General features: G+C 44.6%; 1 protein-coding gene across 3 annotated transcripts in view; it reads left to right on the top strand.

The window, feature by feature from the left end:
* The window catches only part of UCK1 (uridine-cytidine kinase 1), an 81,733-nt gene extending 60,253 nt beyond the window's left edge, over positions 1–21,480 (top strand). For all 3 annotated transcript variants that reach the window (XM_063936777.1, XM_063936776.1, XM_063936775.1), the window contains exons 2-7: positions 5,822–5,981; positions 12,574–12,670; positions 13,042–13,184; positions 14,835–14,929; positions 15,988–16,036; positions 17,416–21,480. In XM_063936777.1, coding sequence (XP_063792847.1) covers positions 5,843–5,981; positions 12,574–12,670; positions 13,042–13,184; positions 14,835–14,929; positions 15,988–16,036; positions 17,416–17,597 — 705 coding nt within the window. In that variant the 5' untranslated portion in view covers positions 5,822–5,842 and the 3' untranslated portion in view covers positions 17,598–21,480. The remainder of the gene's footprint in view (positions 1–5,821; positions 5,982–12,573; positions 12,671–13,041; positions 13,185–14,834; positions 14,930–15,987; positions 16,037–17,415) is intronic.
* Positions 21,481–25,174: the final 3,694 nt, after the last annotated feature.

Raw genomic sequence — 25,174 nt, forward strand, 5'->3', positions numbered from 1 at the left:
CATACACACTGGGCAAAAACGCCCAGTGTGTATAGACCTTGATATTGTATAATAGTTACCTAGTTAACATAGTGCATTGTCACTATCACTGGGATATTGTATGGCAGTAACCTGGTCACCAAAGTGCATTGTCCCTATTACTGTAATAGTGTTTGCGAGTTATCTGGTCACCATAGTGCATTGTCACTATCTTCTGTAATAACGTATGGTAGTTATCTGGTCACAATATTGCGTTGTGGCTGTTAATGTAGTAGTGTGTAGAAGTCATCTAGTCACCTTAGTTCACTGTCACTATCACTGTAAAAGTGTACAAGAGTTACCTAGTTATCATAGTGCATTGTCACTATCACTGTAATGGTGTATAGTGGTTACCTGGTCACCATATCTCTGTAATAGTCTACAGGAGTTACCTAGTCATCATAGTGCAATGTACCTATCACTGTATTAGTGTATGAGTGTTACCTAGTTATCATAGTGCATTGTCACAGTCACTGTAATAGTGTATAGTAGTTACCTGGTCACCATAGTGCATGGTCATGATCAGTGTAATAGTGTATGAGAGTTGCCTGGTCACCATAGTGCATTGTCACTATCACTGTAATGGTGTATAGTGGTTACCTGGTCACCATATCTCTGTAATAGTCTACAGGAGTTACCTAGTCATCATAGTGCAATGTACCTATCACTGTATTAGTGTATGAGTGTTACCTAGTTATCATAGTGCATTGTCACTGTAATAGTGTATAATAGTTACCTGGTCACCATAGTGCATGGTCACGATCACTGTAATAGTGTATAAGAGTTGCCTGGTCACCATAGTGCATTGTCACTATCTTCTGTAATAGTGTATGGAGTTATGTGGTCACTATATACAGGTTGAGTATCCCATATCCAAATATTCCGAAATACGGACTTTTTTGAGTGAGAGTGAAATAGTGAAACCTTTGTTTTTTGATGGCTCTATGTACACAAACTTTGTTTATTACACAAAGTTATTAAAAATATTGTATTAAATGACCTTCAGGCTGTGTGTATAAGGTGTATATGTAACATAAATGAATTGTGTGAATGTAGACACACTTTGTTTACGGCACAAAGTTATATAAAATATTGGCTAAAATTACCTTCAGGCTGTGTGTATAAGGTGTATATGTAACATAAATGCATTCTGTGCTTAGATTTAGGTCCCATCACCATGATCTCTCATTATGGTATGCAATTATTCCAAAATACGGAAAAATCCCATATCCAAAATACCTCTGGTCCCAAGCATTTTGGATAAGGGAGACTCAACCTGTATTACCATTATCACAGGGAGATTGTATAGCAGTTACCTGGTCACCATAGTACATTGGCAATATCACTGAGAGATTGTATGGCAGTTACCTGATAAAAGTGCATTGTCCCTATCACTGTAATAGTGTACAACAGTTACATGGTCACCATAGTGCATTGTTCCTATCACTGTAATAGTGTACAACAGTTACATGGTCACCATAGTGCATTGTCACTAGCACTGAGATGGTGTATGAATTATCTGATCACCATAGTGCATTGTCATTATCACTGTAGTAGTGTATGAGAGTTATCTGTTCACCAAATTGCATTGTCACTATCTTATGTAATAGTGTATGGAGTTACGTATTCACCATAGTAGATCACCATTATCACAGGGAGATTGTATAGTAGTTACCTGGTCACCATACTGCATTATCATGGGAAGATTTATAGAATTTATCTGGTCACCATTCTGTATCACCATTATCATGGGAAGATTGTATTGGTAGTTACCTGGTCACGGTAGTGCATTGTCACTGTAATAGTGTATAGACATTATCTAGTCACCATAGTGCATTGTCACTATCATTGTAAAAGTATATGAGAGTTACCTAGTCATCATAGTGCATTGTCACCGTTACTGTAATAGTCTACAGCAGGGCTGGCCAAACCGGTCCTCGAGATCTACCAACAGTTCACATTTTCCAGACCACCTAGCTAGTGCACAGGTGTAGTCATTACTAATTAAGATGTGCTGCATTCATTCCTAACTGACAATTCTACAGATCTCCAGGAGGCCTGGAAAACATGCACTGTTGGTAGATCTCGAGGACCGGTTTGGCCAGCCCTGGTCTACAGGAATTACCTAGTCATCATAGTGCAATGTCACTGTACTAGTGTATGGTAGTTACCTGGTACCATAGTGCATTGCTACTTTCACTGTAATAGTGTATGGAGTTACATGGTCATCATAGTGTATCACCATCATCACTGAGAGACCCAACCAGGTGAATTGGAGCAAGTTGTTTAGTCATTAGGCAATTGCTTTGCCATTATTAAAGGAAGTTATAAAACTAGTCAGATGGTGAGCTTTAGTAAGTTGCCAAGTAGCAATATCAGTAGGGTCATTCCATGTCGGGTCACCCAGGCGGGTGTGGTTCATTAGGTCGACATACATTGGGTCGACCACTAATGGTCGACATGGTCATTAGATCGACATGTACTAGGTCGACATGAAAAAAGGACGACATGAGTTTTTTTGACTGTTTTTGGTGTCGTTTTCTTCGTAAAGTGACAGGGAACCCCAATTAATGCACCATGTCCCTTCGCATGGCTCGCTTCGGGCAAGGTGCCACGCTGCACCCGGCTCACGTTACTATTCCCAATTGTAGGCCACGTGGATCGTAAAGTATGAAAAAGGTCAAAAAATGGGAAAAAAATGTGAAAAACTCACGGCGACCTAATGACCATGTTGACCTAATGCATGTCGACCATTAGTGGTCGACCTAATGACTGCCATCCCACCCAGGCATGACGCCCACCGACCCAGATTTTCATGATACTTTGTACACTTGATACTACCACGTAGCTACTAACCCATGCCAAATTTTTCTTCTGTAGGCCTCACAGTTTTCAAGATATAGGGGGTAAAAATTTCGAAAAATTGCTGGGAAATGCCACTCCTGATGCTCTGGTTTTTTTTGTTTGTTTTTTGAGGTGTATCTGGGGAAAAAATTCACATCTCGGTGCCTAATCCATGTATCAGTTTGAAATTTTGGCCCTTTGACAATCAAAATATGGAGATTCTAGAAAAAAAAAACGTTTTATCAATCTTGCCTGACTCCGAGAGTTCATTATACATTCCTTTACTTCATACTTAATAATTTTTTTGGTGGGAAAAAAAAAAAAAGTTTAATTAGCATTATCAACCTAAGGCAGATAAAAGTATACTTAAAAAAGCTATGAAACAAAAATAATGGAATTTTGATTGCCTGTATGAGTATGTCAACGTTTAATTATAATTCTCTCGTTAAAAATGAAAATTACCATGAGGTATATTTTTGCCCACCAGGGGAGTCTTTTAATTTGTATATTTTTATGTATATGTGCAGATTTCTAATTACATATACGGGAGTATTCAGTTAGCGGCGATAACCCATTTTTTGCGTGAAAAACTGCGATTGTACTGCAAATCGTGAAAAACCCCTATTCAATTAGCTGCAATAATTTATTGTCGATAATTTTACTACCGTGAATTAAACTTTGCCTACTCTGAGCATGTGCAAAAATTTCAAAGTGATACGTGGATTAGGCAACGAGATGTGAATTTTGTTCCAGATACACCTCAGAAAAAACGGAGCATCAGGAGTGGCATTTCCCAGCAATTTTGTGAAACTTTGACCCCTATATCTCAAATACTGCGAGGCCTAGAGAAGAAAAGCTTGGCATGGGTTAGTAGCTCTGTGGTAGTATCACGTGTACAAAGTGTCATGAAAATCTGAGTCGGTGGGTGTCATACCTGGGTGAACCCAAGAGTGTATCTGGTGACCAGTATATTCCAAGCATGACTGAAATAAAAATAAAAAATTAAATATAAAAAAAAAAAGTACTTACTGTTCATTATATTCGACATCACAGAATTCTTTGTTACAATTCTGATTCAATCTGTTTTGATTCCATGATGTAAAAATACTTTTATAGCCGCTGTAGATGACTGTATTAAAGGGCTATAATTGTCTTGTTAATTACCACAGGAACATAAAAGCATTAATGCACCATTATGTGCTATAGCCTGTTACCATCTGTACCAACAGGGTGGATGCCAGTGGCATGACCTTTTGCCAGCTCTATCCTCCTGGAGATGATGCAGGGGGCAGCCAGCGGCAGACTTTGCTCTGCTGTAAATATTGGCCTTTGTTAATATGTGACTGCTGATGACAAGCTGTAGTAATTGTAGTGTCCAGTGTCCTATGTAAGCAGACCCATGCTTCGGACCCCCTGTTGTTTTGCTTGTACCGGTGATCAGACTGGAAAGATCTGTAGACGAGCGTAGGTCTGAAGGACTTTACTGTTTGTAAAATGCAATGTGAAATATATGGGCCCAGTTTATGTGCAGAGTTGCCAGCAGAGATTTAAAATGGGATCGTTAATCTCTATGGCCATTTATGGGGCTGTTCTCATGGCCACTTGGGACAGCACAGCTATTGGAAAAGCCACTAGGGTCCATCCTCAGTGCAAAAGTCTTGTCTAGAACAGAAGATGGTGGGAGGCTCAGATGATACAAATTATGGAAGACCAGGCATGTTAGGCTCCCAACCTTCATTACATAAATCTTAAAAAGACCTCAGTACCCCCCACATCACTCATATCAAAATGCCCCTCACTCAGATGAGATGTGACCTCCCTACTGTTTGCAGAGGATATCATGTGACGTGGGAGTCCTATTCTCTGCTTCAGTCTTCTCTGATAAATGCAAATTCCTAATTCAGAGTTGATCGCAGCAGCAAATTTGTTAGCAGTTGGGTAAAACCATGTGCACTGCAGGTGGGGCAGATATAACATGTGCAGAGAGAGTTAGATTTGGGCAGTAGCGGAACTTGCCACGGGCAAGCAGGACTTTTGCCCGGGGCGCCGCCTTCTGGAGGGCGCTGGCGCCATCCGGAGGGCGCCGCACCATGGCAAGATCCGCCACTGTGCCCCCTGTAGTGCCCAGCTGTGCCTCCCGCTTTGAAGGGAACCAGACGCGTAGCGTCTAGTTTCCCTTCATGGAGAGGACCTTTGCTGTGCGGTGCGCGATGACGTCATCGCGCACCGCACAGCATAGTGGCACAGACACTAGGGGTCATAATTGACCTCTAGTGTCTATGCTGTTCTATGGGAGAGACGCAATAACGTCTCTCCCATAGATCGAGGAGAGGAGAGAAGAGCGGCGCCGGCGGAGGAGGTCTGCAGTGTTCTGGATCAGGAACGGGGATAGTAAGTATACTTTTTTTTATTTTATTTTTTCTTTCAGCGGCGCTACAGGGGGCACAAATGGGGGCGTAACTGACCACGCCCCCATTTGAAGCCACGCCCTATACTTTGCCCGGGGCGCCACAAGGGCAAGAACCGGCCCTGGATTTGGGTTGGGTGTGTTCAAACTTAAATCTAAATTGCAGTGTAAAATTAAAGTAGCCAGTATTTACCCTGCACAGAAACAAAAGACTCCACCTAAATCTCTCTCTCTCTCTGCACATGTTATATCTGCCCCCCCCCCCCTCTCTGAATTACCCCCATGGTACAGAGCTGGGCTGATGGGGGCCCACTGGTGCCTTTTGCCCAGCACTGATATGAATAGTGAAGAACAGATATGGGTGACAGTAGCTAGCTGTCTTTAAGATTCTTCCACCTTCTCTCCTTCTTCCAGTCGTACCGCACTGCCGGCCATAGCCCAGTAATGCCAATGTCCCTGTATGTCAATCATGATCCCCGCAATGTATAGCACTGTGTAATATACTGGCACTGTATAAAAGATAACATTTGTGATATTGCCCATCTACTGTAGTCCACAGTATGTGAGAAGATCATGGAGCTCCTGGGGCAGAATGAGGTGGATCACAGACAGAGGAAAGTCGTTATTTTGAGCCAGGACCGGTTCTACAAGGTACTTACCCCCGAGCAGAAAGCCAGAGCCCTCAAAGGACAGTACAACTTTGATCACCCTGGTGAGTGGAGTGTGTGGCTCTAACCTGCCCATCCTGCTAATAGTTTTATGAAATGTAATCGAATTCGGTATCTTGTAAATCTCCACCCGGCTCCGTAGAGAATGTATCCATCCCTGCTGCAGTGGAACCTACAGTCTAAATTCACACATGAGAAGAACATACAAACTGCACACAGATGAGGATGAGGTCAGCAATTAACCTCATGATCCCAGTGCTATGACACAGCAATGCTAACCACTGTGCTGTGGAACTTTACTATGGATTTTAGTTTGTTTACATTTTCTAATTTCACTGAGTGGATCCTGAATAGACATTGTTGAGTCCACCTCTAAGACCTAGTCATACAGTTATTATATTTCTCTTACGTCCTAGAGGATGCTGGGGACTCCAAAAGGACCATGGGGTATAGACGGGATCCACAGGAGCTTGGGCACACTGAAAAGACTTAAACTGGGTGTGAACTGGCTCCTCCCTCTATGCCCCTCCTCCAGACCTCAGTTAGACTTTGTGCCCAGGACTGACTGGACACTCACTAGGGGAGCTCTCCTGAGTTTCTCTTGAAAAAACTTTTGTTAGGTTTTTTATTTTCAGGGAGACCTGCTGGCTACAGGCTCCCTGCAGCATGGGAGTGAGGGGAGAGAAGCAGGGCCTACTTCTTCTTAGTTTAAAGGCTCTGCTTCTCGGCTACTGGACACCATTAGCTCCAGAGGGTTCGATCACTTGGTGCGCCTAGCTGCTTGTTCCCGGAGCCACGCCGTCACCCCCCTCACTGAAGCCAGAAGTCAGAAGTCGGGTGAGTATGAGAAGATCAGAAGACTTCAGTGACCAGGTATGCTGCGCTCCATGCTCCCACACATTATCAGGAAAGGCACTCACAGGGTGCAGGGCGCTGGGGGGCCGCCCTGGGCAGCATGTTACTGAAGTCCGGGGCCGGCAGAAGCCTTTTCGGTTTCTCAGACCCCCGCCGGCACTTTTACATTTTCAAACTTGGCGGGCTGAAGCGCGCCGGGAAGGGGCGGAGCTTCGTCGCGCGGCTCACAGCGCCATCTTCTCCTCCAACACGCGGCTGAAGGAGACGCTGCCGGCACCTCCGCAACTCCTCTCACAGTAACGGGGAGCTAATCGGGAGGGGGGGCCGCAGTTGTGGTGCATTTTATTGTGGTTAAGCAGCTCTGGTCACATATATCACTTGAGGGGATATATGGGCGCTGGGGTGTGAGCTGACATACTCCCTCTGTGTCCTGTATCTGGGCTTCATTGTGGGCCTGTCCCCTAGCTGAGACATTCTGTGTGTCGTTACTACGTGTCAGCATGTCTGAGGCTGAATGTTATTCACCGGAGGAGGTTATTGGGGGAGCGGATGCGGGTCTAGATTTGGGCCTGTCGGCGCAGCCGACATCTGATTTACTCACATTGCTCAGTACGATTAATACGAATGTGGCTTCTTTATCAAAGAGGTTGGATAAGTCGGAGTCACAGACACAGGTGTGGAAAAAGTCCATGGAGGATGCTTTGTCTCTGGTGCAGACCCCATCGGGGTCGCAAAAGCGGGCGTTTAATCAAGTGGTAGATACTGATACCGACACGGACTCTGATTCCGATGTCGATTTCACTGAGGCTGCGTTACATCCACGATTAGTTAAGAGTATTCAATACATGATTGTGGCTATAAAAGAGGTTTTACACATTTCTGATGAACCCGCGGTACAGGAAACAAGGATTTGCTTGTTCAAGGGAAAAAAACCTGAGGTGAAGTTTCCCCCCTCTCATGAAATGAATACTCTTTGTGAAAAAGTTTGGGAGTCGCCAGACAAGAGGTGGCAGATTCCCAAGAGGATTTACATGGCGTATCCTTTCCCCTCTGATGACAGGGAAAAATGGGAGTCGTCTCCAAATGTTGACAAAGCTCTATTCCGTTTGTCTAAGAAAGTGGCGCTTCCGTCTCCTGACACGGCAGCTCTCAAGGATCCGGCGGATCGCAAGCTGGAGACGTCTCTGAAGTCCATTTTTGCTAATACGGGTGCATTGCTCAGACCTGCTGTGGCGTCGGTATGGGTGAGTAGTGCTATTGCTAAATGGGCTGAGAATTTAGCTAATGATATGGATACACTTGATAAAGATAATGTTCTTTTGACTCTTGGTTATATCAAGGACGCTGCAGATTACCTGAAGGATGCGACGAGGGATGTTTGTCTCTTGGGATCAAGAGCCAATGCCATGTCAATATCGGCCAGGAGGGCGTTGTGGATACATCAATGGAATGCTGATGCCGACTCCAAGAGGGCTATGGAAGCTTTACCCTTCAAAGGTACTGTCTTGTTGGGGACGGCTTGGCCGACCTGGTCTCTACCGCGACTGTGGGTAAGTCCTCTTTTCTTTCCTATGTTCCCATTCAACAGAAAAAGGCACCCCATCAGCAGATGGGTGTGGTTCATCAAATCGACAGTGTCTAGGTCGACCACTATAGGTCGACAGTCACTAGGTCGACATGGATGGAAGGTCGACAGGGTTTCTAGGTCGACATGTGCTAGGTCTAAAGGTCGACATGAGGATTTTTTTTTTTTTCTTTTGTTGGTGTCGTTTTCTTCGTAGAGTGACCGGGATACCAAATTAGTGCACCGCGTCCCCTCGCATGGCTCGCTTCGCTCGCCATGCTTCGGGCATGGTACCTTCGCTTCGCTCGGCACACTTTACCGTTCCAATCGTAGTCCACGTGGATCGTTAAGTATGAAAAAATTCAAAAAAGAAAAAAAAAGTGAAACTCATGTCGACCTTTAGACCTGTCGACCTAGCACGTGTCGACCTAGAAACCCTGTCGACCTTCCATCCATGTCGACCTAGTGACTGTCGACCTAAAGTGGTCGACCTAAATATTGTCGACCTAGACACTGTCGATCTTCAGACCAGATTCTCAGCAGATGCAGTCCTTTCGTCCCAATAAATACAGGCGAGGAAAAGGTTCGTCCTTCCTCGCTTCAAAGGGTAGAGGAAGGGGAAGGAAGTCGCCTGCCGTGTCAGGCGCCCAGGACCAAAAGTCCTCCCCTGCCTCTACCAAGTCCACCGCATGACGCTGGGGCTTTCCTGGGGGAGTCCGGACCGGTGGGGGGCTGTCTGCGAATCTTCAGTCAGGTCTGGATTCAATCAGGCCTGGATCCTTGGGTCATAGAGATTGTGTCTCAGGTATACAAGCTGGAGTTTCAGGAGGTGCCCCCTCACCGGTTTTTCATTTCGGCCTTACCAGTGTCTCTTCCGGAAAGGGAGGAGGTGCTGGCAGCGATACAAAAATTGTGTCAATAGAGGGTCATTGTTCCCGTTCCCCCGTCCCAACGGGGGGTGGGGTTCTACTCGAGCCTCTTTGTTGTGCCGAAACCGGACGGTTCGGTCAGACCGATTCTGAATCTAAAATCCCTCAATCCATACTTGAAAGTTTTCAAGTTCAAGATGGAATCTCTTAGAGCGGTGATTGCCAGCCTGGAAGGGTGGGATTTTATGGCGTCAGTCGACATAAAGGATGCCTACTTACATGTCCCGATATATCCTTCGCATCAGGCCTTCCTCAGGTTTGCGATACAGGATTCTCATTACCAATTTCAGACGTTGCCGTTTGGGCTTTCCACGGCCCTGAGGATTTTCACTAAGGTCATGGCAGAAATTATGGTTCTCCTTCGCCAGCAAGGGGTTACAATTATCCCGTACTTGGACGATCTCCTGATAAAGGCGAGGTCCAGGGAACGGTTACTGAGAAGTGTAAATTTGTCGCTGTCGGTTCTGCGACAGCACGGTTGGGTGCTCAATTTGCCAAAATCTCAGTTGATTCCGACCACTCGGCTGCCTTTTCTGGGCATGATTCTGGACACAGAATTACGGAGAGTATTTCTTCCAGAAGAAAAATCTCTGGAACTGCAGACGATGGTCAGGGAACTCCTGAGGCCAACGAGTGTGTCAATCCATCACTGTACGCGGGTTCTGGGAAAGATGGTTGCGGCGTATGAAGCAATTCCGTTCAGCAGGTTTCATGCCCGGGTGTTACAGTGTGACTTGCTGAGCAAATGGTCCGGGTCTCACCTGCACATGCACCGGAAGATAAGTCTATCTCCCAGAGCCAGAATTTCTCTCCTGTGGTGGCTACAAAGTTCTCACCTCCTAGGGGGACGCCGGTTCGGTATCCAGGATTGGGTACTTCTGACAACAGATGCAAGTCTCCGGGGCTGGGGCGCAGTCACCCAAGGAAGAAGCTTCCAGGGGAAATGGTCGCTCCAGGAAGCTTATCTCCACATAAATGTTTTCGAGTTAAGAGCCATTTACAACGGCCTGCAACAAGCAAGAGGCCTTCTTCAGGGTCGACCTGTCCTGGTACAGTCAGACAACATCACAGCGGGGGCACATATAAACCGTCAAGGCGGAACAAGGAGCAGAGCGGCAATGGCAGAGGCCACAAGAATCCTTCGCTGGGTGGAACAACACGTGAGCGCCCTGTCAGCGGTCTTCCTACCGGGAGTGGACAATTGGGAAGCAGATTTCCTCAGCAGGCACGATCTCCACCTGGGAGAGTGGGCTCTTCACCAAGAGGTATTTGCAGAGGTGACAAAGCGTTGGGGAATTCCGTTGATCGTCATGATGGCATCTCGTCTCAACAAAAAGCTCCCAAGGTATTGTTCCAGGTCAAGGGACCCCCAAGCCAGTGCAGTGGACGCCCTGGTGTCTCCGTGGGTGTTCCAGTCGGTGTATGTGTTCCCTCCACTTCCTCTCATTCCAAAGGTACTGGGGATCATTCGACGAGCACGGGTTCAGGTGATTCTCGTCGTTCCAGATTGGCCAAGAAGGGCCTGGTACCCGGATCTTCAGGAATTACTGGTGGAAGATCCTTGGCCACTTCCTCTAAGAGAGGACCTGTTGTTGCAGGGTCCATGCGTGTTTCCAGACTTACCGCAGCTGCGTTTGACGGCATGGAAGTTGAGTGCCAGATCTTAGCTTGTAAAGGTATTCCCGGGGGAGGTCAATCCCACTCTCCTTAAGGCTAGGAAGGAGGTTATGGCGAAACATTTTCACCGTATTTGGAAAAAGTATGTTTCCTGGTGTGAGTCTAAAAGGGCTCCTGCGGAAGATTTTCACTTGGGTCGCTTTCTCCACTTTTTGCAGGCAGGAGTAGATGCAGGCCTGAAATTAGGCTCCATCAAAGTACAGATTTCGGCTTTGTCTATTTTCTTTTAAAAAGAATTAGCTGTCCTCCCAGAGGTGCAGACTTTTGTGAAGGGAGTAATGCATATCAATCCTCCGTTCGTGCCTCCGGTAGCTCCATGGGATCTTGATGTGGTCTTACAGTTTCTTATGTCTTCCTGGTTTGAACCTTAGCGTAAGGTTGAGTTGAAATTTCTCACTTGGAAAGTGGTCATGCTGTTGGCGCTGGCGTCTGCCAGGCGAGTGTCAGAGTTGGCGGCCTTATCTCATAAGAGCCCGTACTTGATTTTTCATTCGGATAGGGCGGAATTGAGGACTTGTCAACAATTTCTGCCGAAGGTGGTTTCTTCATTTCATATTAACCAGCCTATTGTGGTGCCTGTGGCTACAGATGCTGTGGCGGTTCCAAAGTCTCTGGATGTTGTGAGAGCTTTGAAGATCTACGTCACCAGAATGGCTGTTGCCAGGAAAACTGAGGCGCTGTTTGTGCTGTATGCTTCCAACAAGATTGGTCATCCTGCTTCAAAACAGACTATTGCACGCTGGATTTGTAGTACGATTCAGCAGGCTCATTCTTCGGCCGGGCTACCAGTGCCGAAGGCAGTAAAAGCCCATTCTACCAGGAAAGTGGGCTCATCTTGGGCAGCTGCCCGAGGCGTCTCGGCTTTACAGCTTTGCCGAGCAGCTACTTGGTCGGGTTCAAACACTTTTGCTAAGTTCTATAAGTTTGATACCCTGGCTGATGAGGACCTTGTGTTTGCTCAGTCGGTGCTGCAGAGTCGTCTGCACTCTCCCGCCCGGTCTGGAGCTTTGGTATAAACCCCATGGTCCTTTTGGAGTCCCCAGCATCCTCTAAGACGTAAGAGAAAATAGCATTTTGGTACCTACCGGTAAATCCTTTTCTCCTAGTCCGTAGAGGATGCTGGGCGCCCATCCCAGTGCGGACTGTTACTTGCAGTGTTTTCTTGTTGGTTAACTTAGTTTATATACGGTGGTGTATTTCTCGTTTTCAGCTTGTTGCTGTTGTTAATTCATACTGTTAGCTGGTTTACTGTTACTCCGGTTGTACGGTGTGTTTGTGGTGTGGGCTGGTATGTTTGTAGCCCTTAGTTTAAACAAAAATCCTTTCCTCGAAATGTCCATCTCTCCTGGGCACAGTTCTTATAACTGAGGTCTGGAGGAGGGGCATAGAGGGAGGAGCCAGTTCACACCCAGTTTAAGTCTTTTCAGTGTGACCAAGCTCCTGCGGATCCCGTCTATACCCCATGGTCCTTTTGGAGTCCCCAGCATCCTCTACGGACTAGGAGAAAAGGATTTACCGGTAGGTACCAAAATCCTATTTTTATTTGTAGGGTCGTAGGATAAGCATTCCCTGTAATACCAGTGTCTGTCCATGTTGTCACTCTCTTTTCAGACGCTTTTGATAACGAATTGATGTACCGGACGCTTACCTGCATATTAGAAGGGCAAATAGTGGACGTTCCTACATATGACTTTGTCACTCATTCAAGGTGAGGCACTCACGTTACACTCATATGAGTAAAGGGAGCTGTCGTCGAAATACAGGTATCGTCTATTAAATGGGATAAAACTGAAGTTTGAAATGTAATAAACTGTTGCTTTGTTATATAGCTCTAATGTTTTATACTCCTTTTTATCATTAGTTTCATCTGTTTTAGAAGCTAGTCTCAGTGTGCACTTATTTTAGGAGAAATGATATACACATTCCTGAATGCTATGAATGTATCTGTCTGACAACGCGTTTCATCTTAATTGAACTCTTCCAGTAGTTGAGCCATAGAGTAGATGTTGTTGACCTGTGCTCAGAACTGTCGCTTCCTGAAGGGTGGGCTGTGCACCTTACTGTCTGTTACTTCTCCAGATTGTCAGAGACTACAACAGTGTATCCGGCCGACGTCTTGCTGTTCGAGGGGATTTTGGTGTTCTATAACCAAGAAATAAGGGACATGTTTCAGTTGAAGTTGTTTGTGGACACGGACTCTGACGTCAGGCTGTCCCGCAGGGGTAAGACTCTCCTAGCCTTCGTCTTCTTAGCAGCGGTCTGTGAAGCTGAGTGTCAGTTTCACCATCCACAGCAGATCACTGTATCTCAGTGTACAGTACAGCAGAGTTTTGTGTCGCGTCATAAACACTAATAATTTAAGGTAACAGTTTGTCTCCCTACTTAAGTGTTATATCACGGAGGACTGATTGCATTGAAGGGACTAGTATACCTCCCAGAAGTGTTTTCTCATCTTCTGGTCACAGAAAACTAGCAGTGCCCAGGTTTGCAGGGCTTCAGCCAGAGGGGGGATATCTTATTTGCCCCGGTAAACATCGGGTGCGAAAAGGTATGTTTTTCTCGATTTTTCTCGATGTTTCACCAATTATTATTTTTACAGGCTGTCCTGATTGATCGCCTGTAAAAACATGCCCTTTCTCCCGAAAACACACTGGTTCAGTGAAAGCTGTGTGTTTTCTGTAGAAACAGTCCCATTTTCGCATGAAAACGGGGTTGTTTCCGGGGATTTGGTTTCGCATGCCTGAGGCAGGTGAAATATAATCCCTGATAAGCCGTGTCTCGTGCCGGTTTATCAGGGCTAATTAGATAGCTCCCCAGCAGCACAATTAGCCCCGGTAAATTACTGGGGCTAATAGGATATCACCCAGATTCTGCTGTACACTGTGCTATTCAGGCAAACGTGGGCTTTCTGGTGCTTCAGGCAAGGCCACCTTCAGGGGGGGGGGGGGAGGGGAGGGGAGGGGGGACACTATTCCCGGGCCTGGGCTGCAAAGGGGCCCACATGACAGCGGTGTAGATTGGAGCACACCACAGGCTGCCATAGTGGGGCAGCACTGGCATCATTTTAAATTTGGAGATAATAAGAATACTGGCGGCGCTGTCCCTTTATGGTTGCCTGATCCGGACTCCTTCCCTGTGCTGCTGCTGTGGTTCCAGCCTGCCGCGGTCGTGCATAGGGACACCACCTGATGTCTTGCGGCCTTTTCCAGCAACTGGCTCCCGGGATGGGAAGGTGAGAGGCCCTTCCTATTCTGGCATTTCTGGGCCCAACAGGCAGCATTATTGAAAACGGGTGCATGTCACCTCTGCTTTCTGGGAGTGCCAAAGCCACTGTCTGCGTCTGATTTACTGGCATCAGCTCCTGATGTGAGATGGTCATTCTGAGTAACATGAGGGTTAATTTAGATGGCTGATGTTCTCACAGATGATGCAATGCTGGGTCCTCAGACGCAGCAGTAGATCACACAAGCATGAAGAAGGTGTCCTAATACAAGCCGCCTCCTGTAGCTTTAGCATATTTGTGCTCAGTACTTATCACCCCTGACTCTCCACCAAATGATAACCTAGAAAACATCTTCACTGGGATAGAGGGAGAATCTAAAAGGCAGGAAAAACTCTGCATATGTAATTATGATTTATGATTCTAGAATATGTTATGTTTTATGCTGGTTTTTCTTTTTTTTTCTTTTTTCTTTTTTTTTTTAAAATAAGGAATTCATTAATTTGTGTGGGTGTGGGGCAGGGTCGGTTGTACCTTCACCACCACGACCTCCTTCGTGCTATTGTAATATTCTGCTTGGCTTGAGGTTATATTATTGTCAGTATGTATTATATTACATGCAGGCTACTCACAGGGGTGTTTTGTCTTCCAGTTCTGCGGGACATGAAGCGGGGGAGAGACCTGGAGCAGATTCTCACGCAGTACACCACCTTTGTCAAGCCAGCATTCGAGGAGTTCTCACTCCCGGTAACTCTGTCTATATCATTGTCTGTTTAGTTTCCTTCTGTACGGATCTGACCCTCCGCCTCCCGCCCTTCCCTGCTCACCCTATCATTCCAGCTGGTTGAACGCATTATTTGCTTACATGATGTTAGCAGACGATCGTATCTCCATGTTACATCATTAGCATACATCTCTAACTTACATGGCTGGGCAATGGTGCAGTTTTGTAGAAGGAACATTTTATGTCACTTTACTCTCATGTTTATTGGTTTAACAGTGTTTAATGGAATAACCCGTCTACAACTGTACAACATAAACCTGGGTTGCATGAAGTATAAATGGAAGAAATACACATCTGTATCTGCCGCAGCCCTTTAAGGAATTCAATAGTTTTGTGGGCGTCCATCAGAGCGGTTCAGTTGCCCTTCCCCCTTTGATATGAATGCCGTGTGTACGCATCTATTAGTACTGGGTTTAGGGACTCAAAGCGGCTAAACACGTCTAAAGTCCTGGTTAGGGCGCTCAGGAGGCTGTGAGCTGAAAGAGGGATGGCCATCAATGATCATCACCCAATGTAAGATGGTTTTACCATCAATGGCAGTGAAACAACTAGTTTCACACCATCGATGGTAGCCATTGGCCCCCCTTCCGATGGTTTTTAATTTTCATCTAAAACTGCAGCACAGAACTACTAAGCTCTCTGAGTCCACTGCATCTCTATACTTGCAGTATTTGCAGACATGACAGCCTTGGGGAGGGGGAATTAGGGGGTGACACAATTCACCGCCTTAGGGTGGAATTCAATTGTCTGAAAAGTCAGTTGGGTGTCTGTTTTTTCCTATCTAATAGGCAGGAAAAACCAGACACCCGACCGACTTTTCAAACATTTGAATTCCCCCCATAGTGTCTAATCTCCTGGAGACAGGGCCTATACCCCATACTTCCAGTGTATATGATAATGTGGGTACTAATAAGTGTATATGTATCTCTGGGACAGGTTTTCATTAGGTTCTTAATAAAGCCTCTTCAGTTGTTGTAGATGAGTTATGAGTAATCTGAGCGTCTGATGTTTCTATTTCTAGACTAAAAAGTATGCAGACGTCATCATTCCACGTGGAGTGGATAATATGGGTGAGTTGCTGCTTCCTGTGTGTTCTCGGTTAGGGACTATCTTTAAAGTGGTGTCTCTTTAGTCCCTAACTAGGGGCAGTAGGCCAACATCGGCTGGAGAACTGCATGTAAAGTGGTTGTTCGCATTGTACTGGCTTGTACATAACCTCTCACATATTTATTAAATACGCTGCCTAGACCAGGGGTAGGCAGCCTGTGGCACTCCAGCAAAACTGTGGAAGGACATGCTGGGATGTGTAGTTCCACAGAAACTGGACTACCACAGGTTGCCTAGACCTTGCTTCTTGACAATTTTATTTCATCAGGCAGTTGTATTTGTTTACCTGGGGTATCACCATATCTGCTGAGCTCCCTGCACTGGATAGGTAGACTACAGGTTGTATCATTATGCATATAAACATAAGGGGATTGATTCCTGGGGTAAATGCATCCTTAATGCCCCTTAAAATGCTTTCAGACAAATGAAGGACTATCGTCTATTTGCACTAAGAATGTGTATACTGTAGGGATTAATGGTAATATTTTCCTGCCACGTTTACAGCTATCCAGGTGCAGTCCCTGAATGCAGCCATAATGCACTGGATTTATATAGAGTCAAACTGAATTATCATTATCTTTTACATAACATGTACTGTGGATAGCTATGTTCTCATTCACTCAATCCAGCCACCGCTGTGAGTGTTTGTGGGGTTTAAAGCTGAATGTGGGGAAAGGGGTGATGTTGGGTACATCACTGAGAAGCTTATTTAACCCTTTATGACCCATTGCATGTTTCCAGTGTATCCCAGTGATGACACTGGTAAAGTAGACAAATGAGGCCCTAAGTAGGCATAGTTAAGGCCATCAGTCGGCATGAAACCATTGGTGGAAAGCCATTGCCAAGCCAGGCAGTGGGACAGTCAGGGGAGGGGGTGGGATGAAACGCCCTTCCCCCTGCGCTGGGGCAAGGAAAGATAAAACATCTCTACCCGTGCAATCGATTGCAGTGAACCATAACATTTCTGACATCGATGGCTGCTAACTGTCAATGGCTGTCCCCAAGCCGGTACGTCTATGGATCAGCTGAATCAGTCGTTGTTCCTATCACTGAAACCCAAGGAGGAGGAGTGAGCCTGGTTTTCCTCCCCAAGCCATGCCCTGCTGGTTATTAGAGTTAAAGTGCCAGGCTCCTCCCAGTACCAGCTATACCCCCGTGTTCTGATTTCGTCCATTAGACAGAGAAGAAAGCTATTTTTTGATGAGCCCAAGCATCAAACTATAAATCAAACGGTTTCTTTATGTCTTTTAGTAAAATGATAGCACCTGTACTGAACACCAGTATTAATACACAGTATGTTGCTCTCTTTAATAAAATTCTGATTTTCTGGTCTCTCCCCCAGTCGCCATTAACCTGATTGTGCAGCACATCCAGGACATTCTGAACGGAGACATTTGTAAGTGGCAGCGAGGGTCTGTGAATGGACGATCGCAGAAGAGGGCCTTGTCGGGACAGGGGGAATCCGGAGGCGTGCTGCTGCCTGGCAAACGCACTCACCTGGAGTCCAGCAGTAGGCCACATTGAGCTGGTTCTGGGTCTATCAATTACCTTTCCTCCCACATGGAGCCATTGTTCACTGCCAGCGTTGGCAAGACCTGACTTCTTACTGTATGTCTGTTGCAGCTACGAGGTATTAGAAGCTGGCTAGGGGAGAGTGGGTTACAGTCCATATGCTAATTCCATAAAGCATCTACTTTTTTTATTTTTTATTATTATTATTTCTTGTTATACCAATCCTGTAAAAATCCTTTTATTTTTACACGTTGAGTACAGAAGATAATAGAAGGAAAAGGGCTTATTTATGATAGTGTGGGACATCGATCCCAAACATTGAGAGAATTTACCTCTGAATGTAGAATCATGTCACCCAAAACTAGCAGATTTTTTAATCCTACAGAATATTGGTCAACTATTAGTTTAAACAATGACTACAGTTATTCTGTATCTCAGGAATCGGATCCATCTACACCCGCTTGCACTGTGTCTGGGTGCTGGGAATGGGGTTTTGTTTTCTTTTAACTCCACCTAAGAATAAAGCGACTGTTTTTTTTTTAGGTTTAGAACAGAGGATTATAAAATAGCCCTATAGGAAGAAGGGGATAGGCCAATACCTATACAGAGTGATTGTAACGCAGGATCTCATAGGGTGCCTGAGAGAGTACAGGAAATATGCAGCAGCAATGTGCGTGTAACTCAGACACGCATAGCTCATGTATGTGAGTTACACATAATTCCCAGATCTCAGAGAGAGGGATTTTTTTTCCTACAGAGCAACAGTTGCCCTGGGGTTTGGCTAAATAAGCTTTATACGTGTAGAGACTGTTTTGTGTAACATCAAGACTGCAAATAGAGAACATAATCTATATTATGCTCATCCTTTAAATCTAAATAGAATTATTGAAAGCGAAATAGAATTATTTAGAAATAATAAACTTGATTATATGGGAGGGTGACCACGGTCTTTCATGTTGACGTGTCCATTTGTTCTTCCACTTAAACGATAGTGATATTATAGCCCTTTTAGACCCCCTGAGGCGGGTCGCACCAGGGTGCCTGATACAAGAGCATATTGCCGGGTTGTTGATGTCAGCGATGATGCGGCGCTTGGAGATCACATGATCTCCAAGCACCGCCTGTCCACACACAGTGAACGGGAAATGGGTCGCATCGACCCGGCTCCCGTTCACACCGCAGAGCGAGCCGGGTTGAACACAAGTTCAACCCTGCTCGCTACCCGAGTTGGAATACCGGGTCGCTCGACCTGGTATATCAACCCTGGCACCTGTCAGACCGCACATGAACACGGGTTATGCGCATTCATGTGCCAATAACCTGTGTTCATAGCTGGCGGTCTGAAAGGGGTATTATTAAATGTTTGAGCTAAAATGACTGAATGCTGCCATTTATTATTGGAAAATCTGCTTAATTCCTCTTTTTTATAAATGTCTTTTATGGAGATGGTCCTGTAAGTACAGTAGAAACAGCAGTCCCTACAGGCTGACCATATTCTCTGACGTGTACGCGGCTTTTCCAGTAATATCCGGTGTAGAGTTCAGTTGCGTTACATTTGGGTTATGTGAAGATGAAACCTTTTTGAAGGTTGTTTTTTTATTTTAAGTGGAGACTCTAGAGCAGGCGTTCCCAACCTCGCTCCTCGAGGCACACTAACAGTGCAGCTCTTAGTAATATCCAGGCTTCATACACATGGTTAAGTCAGAATAATTGAGGTACTCATTAGTCACCTGTGCTCAAGCCTGGATTTCACTAAAACCTGGACTGTTAGTGTGCCTTGAGGACGGAGGTTGGGAAAGTCTGCTCTAGACAGAGAGTGAGGCAGAAAGCGATCTCATCACCTACACAGATGGGGGGGGCAGCCATTGTGGCGGCTGCAGCATTTTCCATGGGAATGCGACATATACATTCCCTATGAACCAGTGACGGCAAGAGATGTAATGCATAGTGATGTCACTGGATCCTTGTGAGATGAAACATTGGCTCAGCACCCTATGGTGGGCGCTCTGGGTGTCGGCTATGGGTGCTCTGTGAGAAGTCTGCTGTTATAGACCTGCTGGCATGGTTAGGAAAGAAAGTGATGGGAGATTATATGCATTTATCTTCCTAGTAGTCTTTCCCTGTAGCTTTCAGGAGATGGGTAACAGCTTAAACATGTGGACTTCTAACTCAAGGCAAGAAGTAATGCGGACACATTGGAATGACTGTAGGTTCTGGCTCTGGTTTGTCCAGTTTACACCAGGGAATACGCAGATTACCTGGCAGGGCGCAATCTTGCGTATAAGCAATAGATTTCATTCCTGCGTTCCTTGAAGCAAATAAGAAACGTTGTGAAGGTTGTAGCAGCATGGCATTATGAAGGGGATATCCATTAGCTATGTATGGTGTGCTTCCTTTACATTCACCATGTGTCTCATAAATGCTATGCATAGACAGGACCATACTGGGGGCACCTACAGAGTTGGCTCTATCTGCATGAAGGATGGTGGACTCCTGCCCCAGAGGGCAGGTACCAGGACAGTTTGTTTGGGCCCTCTGTGGTACACTTAATTAGGCTGAGATGCGGCTTTAACCGCCAAAATCAATCCCAGAGTGCTCTCCTGCAAATGGCCATTCCTATAGCTCCATAATGCTTACTTGCCTGGACACTGGTAACGTTTTAACTGTTTTACCTGTCTTGCTTAGATATATAGGGGTATATTCATGAAGCAGTGAAAAGAGCGGAGAAGTGACCCTGTTGAGAAGTTGCCCATGGCAACCAATCAACTGCTCCGTATAATTGGTATGCAAATTATAAATGTTACATCAATGCTGATTGGTTGCCATGGAAAACTTTTCCACTGGCTCACTTCTCCACACTTTTCACTGCTTCATGAATAGACCCCATAATATGGGCAGAGCGGCTTGAATGAAGATAGTACTCTGAAGTACTTTATTACTTAGCAGCACTGGTGGTGTAGGACACATGCTCCACTCCTGCTGTATATATTTCAATTCACTTTAAACAGTAATTGTGTTTTATGTCAGCACTTTACTTTACTTTAGCTGAGGCTTGAATAGCTTGTGGCTTTTCAGCTAAAATAGCCCAGGACATGCTGGGACTTGTGGTCTTACAATAGCTAGAATGCCACAGGTTTCACAAATCTGCTTTAGTCAAAATGTTCTGTATTTCATATGACTGAACCTGAGTCTCGTCTCATCTGCACTTTTCTGTCTATCAAGTAGATCTGCCACTAGATTTCACGATGAACATTTCAGACTGTTTCCATAGTTGTTGCTCTATACATGTAGTGGATTCCTATTAAATTACATAATCCGGTGGTTATCAAGTCCATGCATCAAGTAACCCCAACAAGACATGTATTCAGAATTTCTGTCTGTGGGATAATTATTGACTCCGCAAAATAAATCAACTCCTCTATGCATGATTAAAGAAATCCAGAAAACAAGACCTGTTGGGGGTACTTGGAATACTGCCTACACTGCAGGGATTCACGTAATAGAGCTAGTAACACATTTCAGTAGACCAACAATAGTTGTGCATAGACTGAACCTGTTGTCTCAGTATAAATATGTTTCACTGCATCCTATCAGGATAATAAATTGTGTTGGTCAACCAGAACAAGCAGCTTCTCAGTATCCAAGGCTATGAGCTCATAAGACATTTCTTTGTAAAGACTGTTATATTCTTGTATCTGTGTTTGAAATATTTTATATTGGTAGAAATGTTGATAAAGCAGGGATCCTTTCCAGTAGGATTCAGACCTCCGTACGAAACAGTATTCTGATCCTTTTCTGTTTACAGAGCTTGTATAATGCATTTATATGTCTGCTACATCGCACTTCCATCATTTTCATTAAATTGGAAAAACATACTACAAAAAAAAGTGTTGTTTCATCATTAAAGCACCGTTCTTGTGTGATCAGTCTCTTCATGCCCTGAAACAGGTCCTTTTAAAGTGCATCCTCCACAGAGTGAATACAGTTACTCTATATCAGTGATGGGGAACCTTTTGGCACTCCAGCTGTTGTTGAACTACACATCCCAGCATGCCCTACTACAGTTTTGCTATTTGGGCATGCTAAAATTGTAGCAAGGCAAGCTGGGATGTGTAGTTCAACAACAGCTGGAGTGCCAAAGGTTCCCCATCACTGCTCTATATACTAAATGAGCTCGACCAGCAATCAAGAGAGTGCAGACCAGCAAATCTGTTCAGCCAACCAATACTATTGTAGCTGAATGGTGAACGGATTTATCAGATGCCTCACATCTGATCTTTGGCCCATCGGCTACTCTCAATTGCTTCCCTCCTTTGACATTGAACCATAGCGCCACCCACAGGTTACTCTATATTTGTACAGTCCTAGTGGCTGCTGGTGAGAAGACATCAACATCTTTCATAAATGATGCTACACTACTAGATTGCACTGAGCTGGCAATTGGTGTCAATCATAAGGCTACATATTGCCCATCTCTATTCTAGTCTATGGCTTTCTAGTTATTCAAACATCCAAGTTCATTCCATTCAGTCTATAACAACTACTATAGGCAGAGCAAATGTTTACCCTTCACTGACGTGATTTAGTCTATTCTTCAGCCGTCTGTAACTTGTATGTATTCCTGTTCTGCTACCTGGCGCAAACACACAAAGTGAGTGTCACGGCTTTCCGATCAGTATGTCCCAAGTGTCTTTCCACAGCAGACTCCTCAACTCTGCCGGTGGCAGTAGGGAAATCACCGTAGGTCAGTGGGTTCAGCTTGCTGTATATCAGGACAACACTGGAAATTTACACCAGCGGGAGGGCAGAAAACATATTCTGCAGTGTGTCAGACCTGAAAGCAGAGCAAGGGAGGATTACATGTAGTCACACCCACATGTCCTGAAAGATTGCTGTTTACAGAAGTGATTTTACTAACAGCAGCTGCAGGGCATGCTGTGTCTCTTCCTAATGTGCGATGACTAAGCTTATAAATTATGTGCAGCCAGGATTGATCTAAAAATCAAGATTGCCCACAGGCAACAATGTATCTGAATTCTAAAACTTAAGTACACATTTTAAAATAGCAATGTATGTATACAGTACTGTGCAAAAGCTTTAGGCAGGTGTGGAAAAAAATGCTGCAAAGTAAGAATGCTTTCAACAATGGAAGTGCTAATTGCATTTTTTTAATTGATAAAAATAAACTAAGTGAATGAACAGAAGAAAAATCTAAATCAAATCAATATTTGGTGTAAGCAATTCAGCATCAATTCTTCTAGGTACACTTGCACACAGTTTTTGAAAGAACGCTGCAGGGAGGTTGTTCCAGACATCTCGGAGAACTAACCACAGATCTTCTGTGGAAGTAGGCTTGCTCAAATTGTTCTCTCTTCACGTAATACCAGATGATGATGTTGAGATCAGGGCTTTGTGGGGGCCATATCTCCCAGGGAGCCAGGACTCCTGTTTTCTTCACACTGAAGATATTTGTTAATGACATTGGCTGTATGTTTGGAGCCAATCAGATGCCTCCCTGATGGTATTGCATGATGGATAAGTACCTGTCTGTATACGGACACCATTAATCCTGACCAAATCCCCAACTCCATTTGCTGAAATGCAGCCCCAAACTTGCAAGGTATCTGCACCATGCTTCACTGTTGCCTGCAGACACATTATTTTACTGCTCTCCAGCCCTTTGGTATGACCTGTGACATGAAACGGTCTTCCACAGCCTCACCTTTGTAGCAGAGTTTGTCTGTTCCTCTCCCAGTTTTAAGCCCCGTACAAAGCTGTTTCTGTTTCAGTTAAGGACCGTTTCAACCTACATATGAAATGGTGATTATTATCGCCTATTTGGTATGATCGGTTAATCCTCCGCCTGACTATAATCCTACAAAATCCCTGACTTTGTACAAGTGTACCTTGTACCTAGAAGAATTGATGATGTTTTGAAGGCAAAGGTTGGTCACACCAAATATTATTATTACATTACATTAGCGCCGTACATATGGCAGACATTAGAACAATACAGGGTACACAGAATTTAACATTACAGTAACTAAAAAAATATAAAACAACACAGGTAACAATTAGCACAATTCACAGCATACATTACAGCTGAGATGTACAGTAAGTAAGCAAAGGAGTAATTGGTGTACTACTAGGGGCAGGCAGCCACTGGAAAAGAAACCGTAATGAGCGAGAGGAGATGCAGATATAGACATTCGCTACATAGGAGAGCTGTAATTAAAGAGAGCGAAGGGGACAGAGCTTGCAATCTAGGATTTGTTCATTCACTTTGCATTCTGTTCATGGATAAAAAATAAACTATTAACATTTCTATCGCATTTTTCCCACACCGGCCTGTACAGTATTGCGTGTGTGTGTATATAGATTATATAGAGATAGAGATATGTGTGTGTGTGTGTGTATATATATATATATATATATATATATATATATATATATATATATACATAAATACATATACACACACTTTAGAAGACTACACTACAAGGAAAGACCACTTGCAACTCTTCAGCTATTTGAACTGCAACCCCCAGCAAGCCCTGCCACTGCCTCAAGTTCAGAAGTAAATAGGAAGATGAGGAGGCGACTCTAGAACAGTTTAAATCTCTGCTTGTACAACTGGGTCTGTTCCTGGCTGGGGGTATGAGAGATGGATCACATGTCCATTGCTCACTGTCCCCCAATGCTTCACCTTCACACACTGATTTCACCATGCTCTTCTTCCTGCATTCACTATGAGCAGGCTTACCATACTATGGGCCATATTCAATTAGCAGTGATAACGGACTTTTCACGTGAAAAGTCCGGTTTTCGGGTGAAAAACCGGACTTTTCACGTGAAATGCAATTACAGCCTATTCAATTATCCTGGAAAATTTATCGGTGATCATGTTTTCACTAATTTCACTTCACCTTCTCTGAAGCAGGTGAAAAGTTGGGAAAAGTCACTATTTTAAGGTAAAAATGTTTGGATATGGTACAGAACTCCTGGGACACCCCCCTTTATGACTAATTAGGCACGTTGAAGTTTTTAATTATTTTTAATTGGCCAATAATGACATGTCATTTTTGGGGTGAAAAAGTAAAAAGTGATGGAAATTGGGGTTCAAGGTATGGGACAGGTATATTGGGGTGCTTTATGAGTGGGACAGGTGTTTTTTTAGGCTTGCAGATGGGAGTAATCGGTCTGTTTCCACTTTTTTTTTAAAGTACCCTAAAATGACCCAAATATATACTTATACCCATTTTCATGTACCCCAAATTTAATGCGAGCATTTATTTTGCTCAAAAAAACTTGCTTTCTATCATTTTTTTGCATTTAAAAAAAAATGCATATAACCGCCATTTCACACAATTTATGTCCCCAAAAACTCTCTAATGTGATCTCTAACACACTTCTCTTCTGTTTTCCTATGTTAGTTTAGCATTTTTTGGGGTACAGGCTGATTTCCCCATTTTCACCTGCACTTTTCACTGCAAGAATTTTCACGTGAAACCCGGTCGGAATTGAATAGGTCGAAAAATGGAGCGTTTTCGCGGCAATTTTCGGCCGATTGCTGCGAAAAATTTTCGGGC

Source organism: Pseudophryne corroboree, chromosome 8 (assembly GCF_028390025.1).
Source record: "Pseudophryne corroboree isolate aPseCor3 chromosome 8, aPseCor3.hap2, whole genome shotgun sequence".
Lineage (NCBI taxonomy): Eukaryota > Metazoa > Chordata > Amphibia > Anura > Myobatrachidae > Pseudophryne > Pseudophryne corroboree.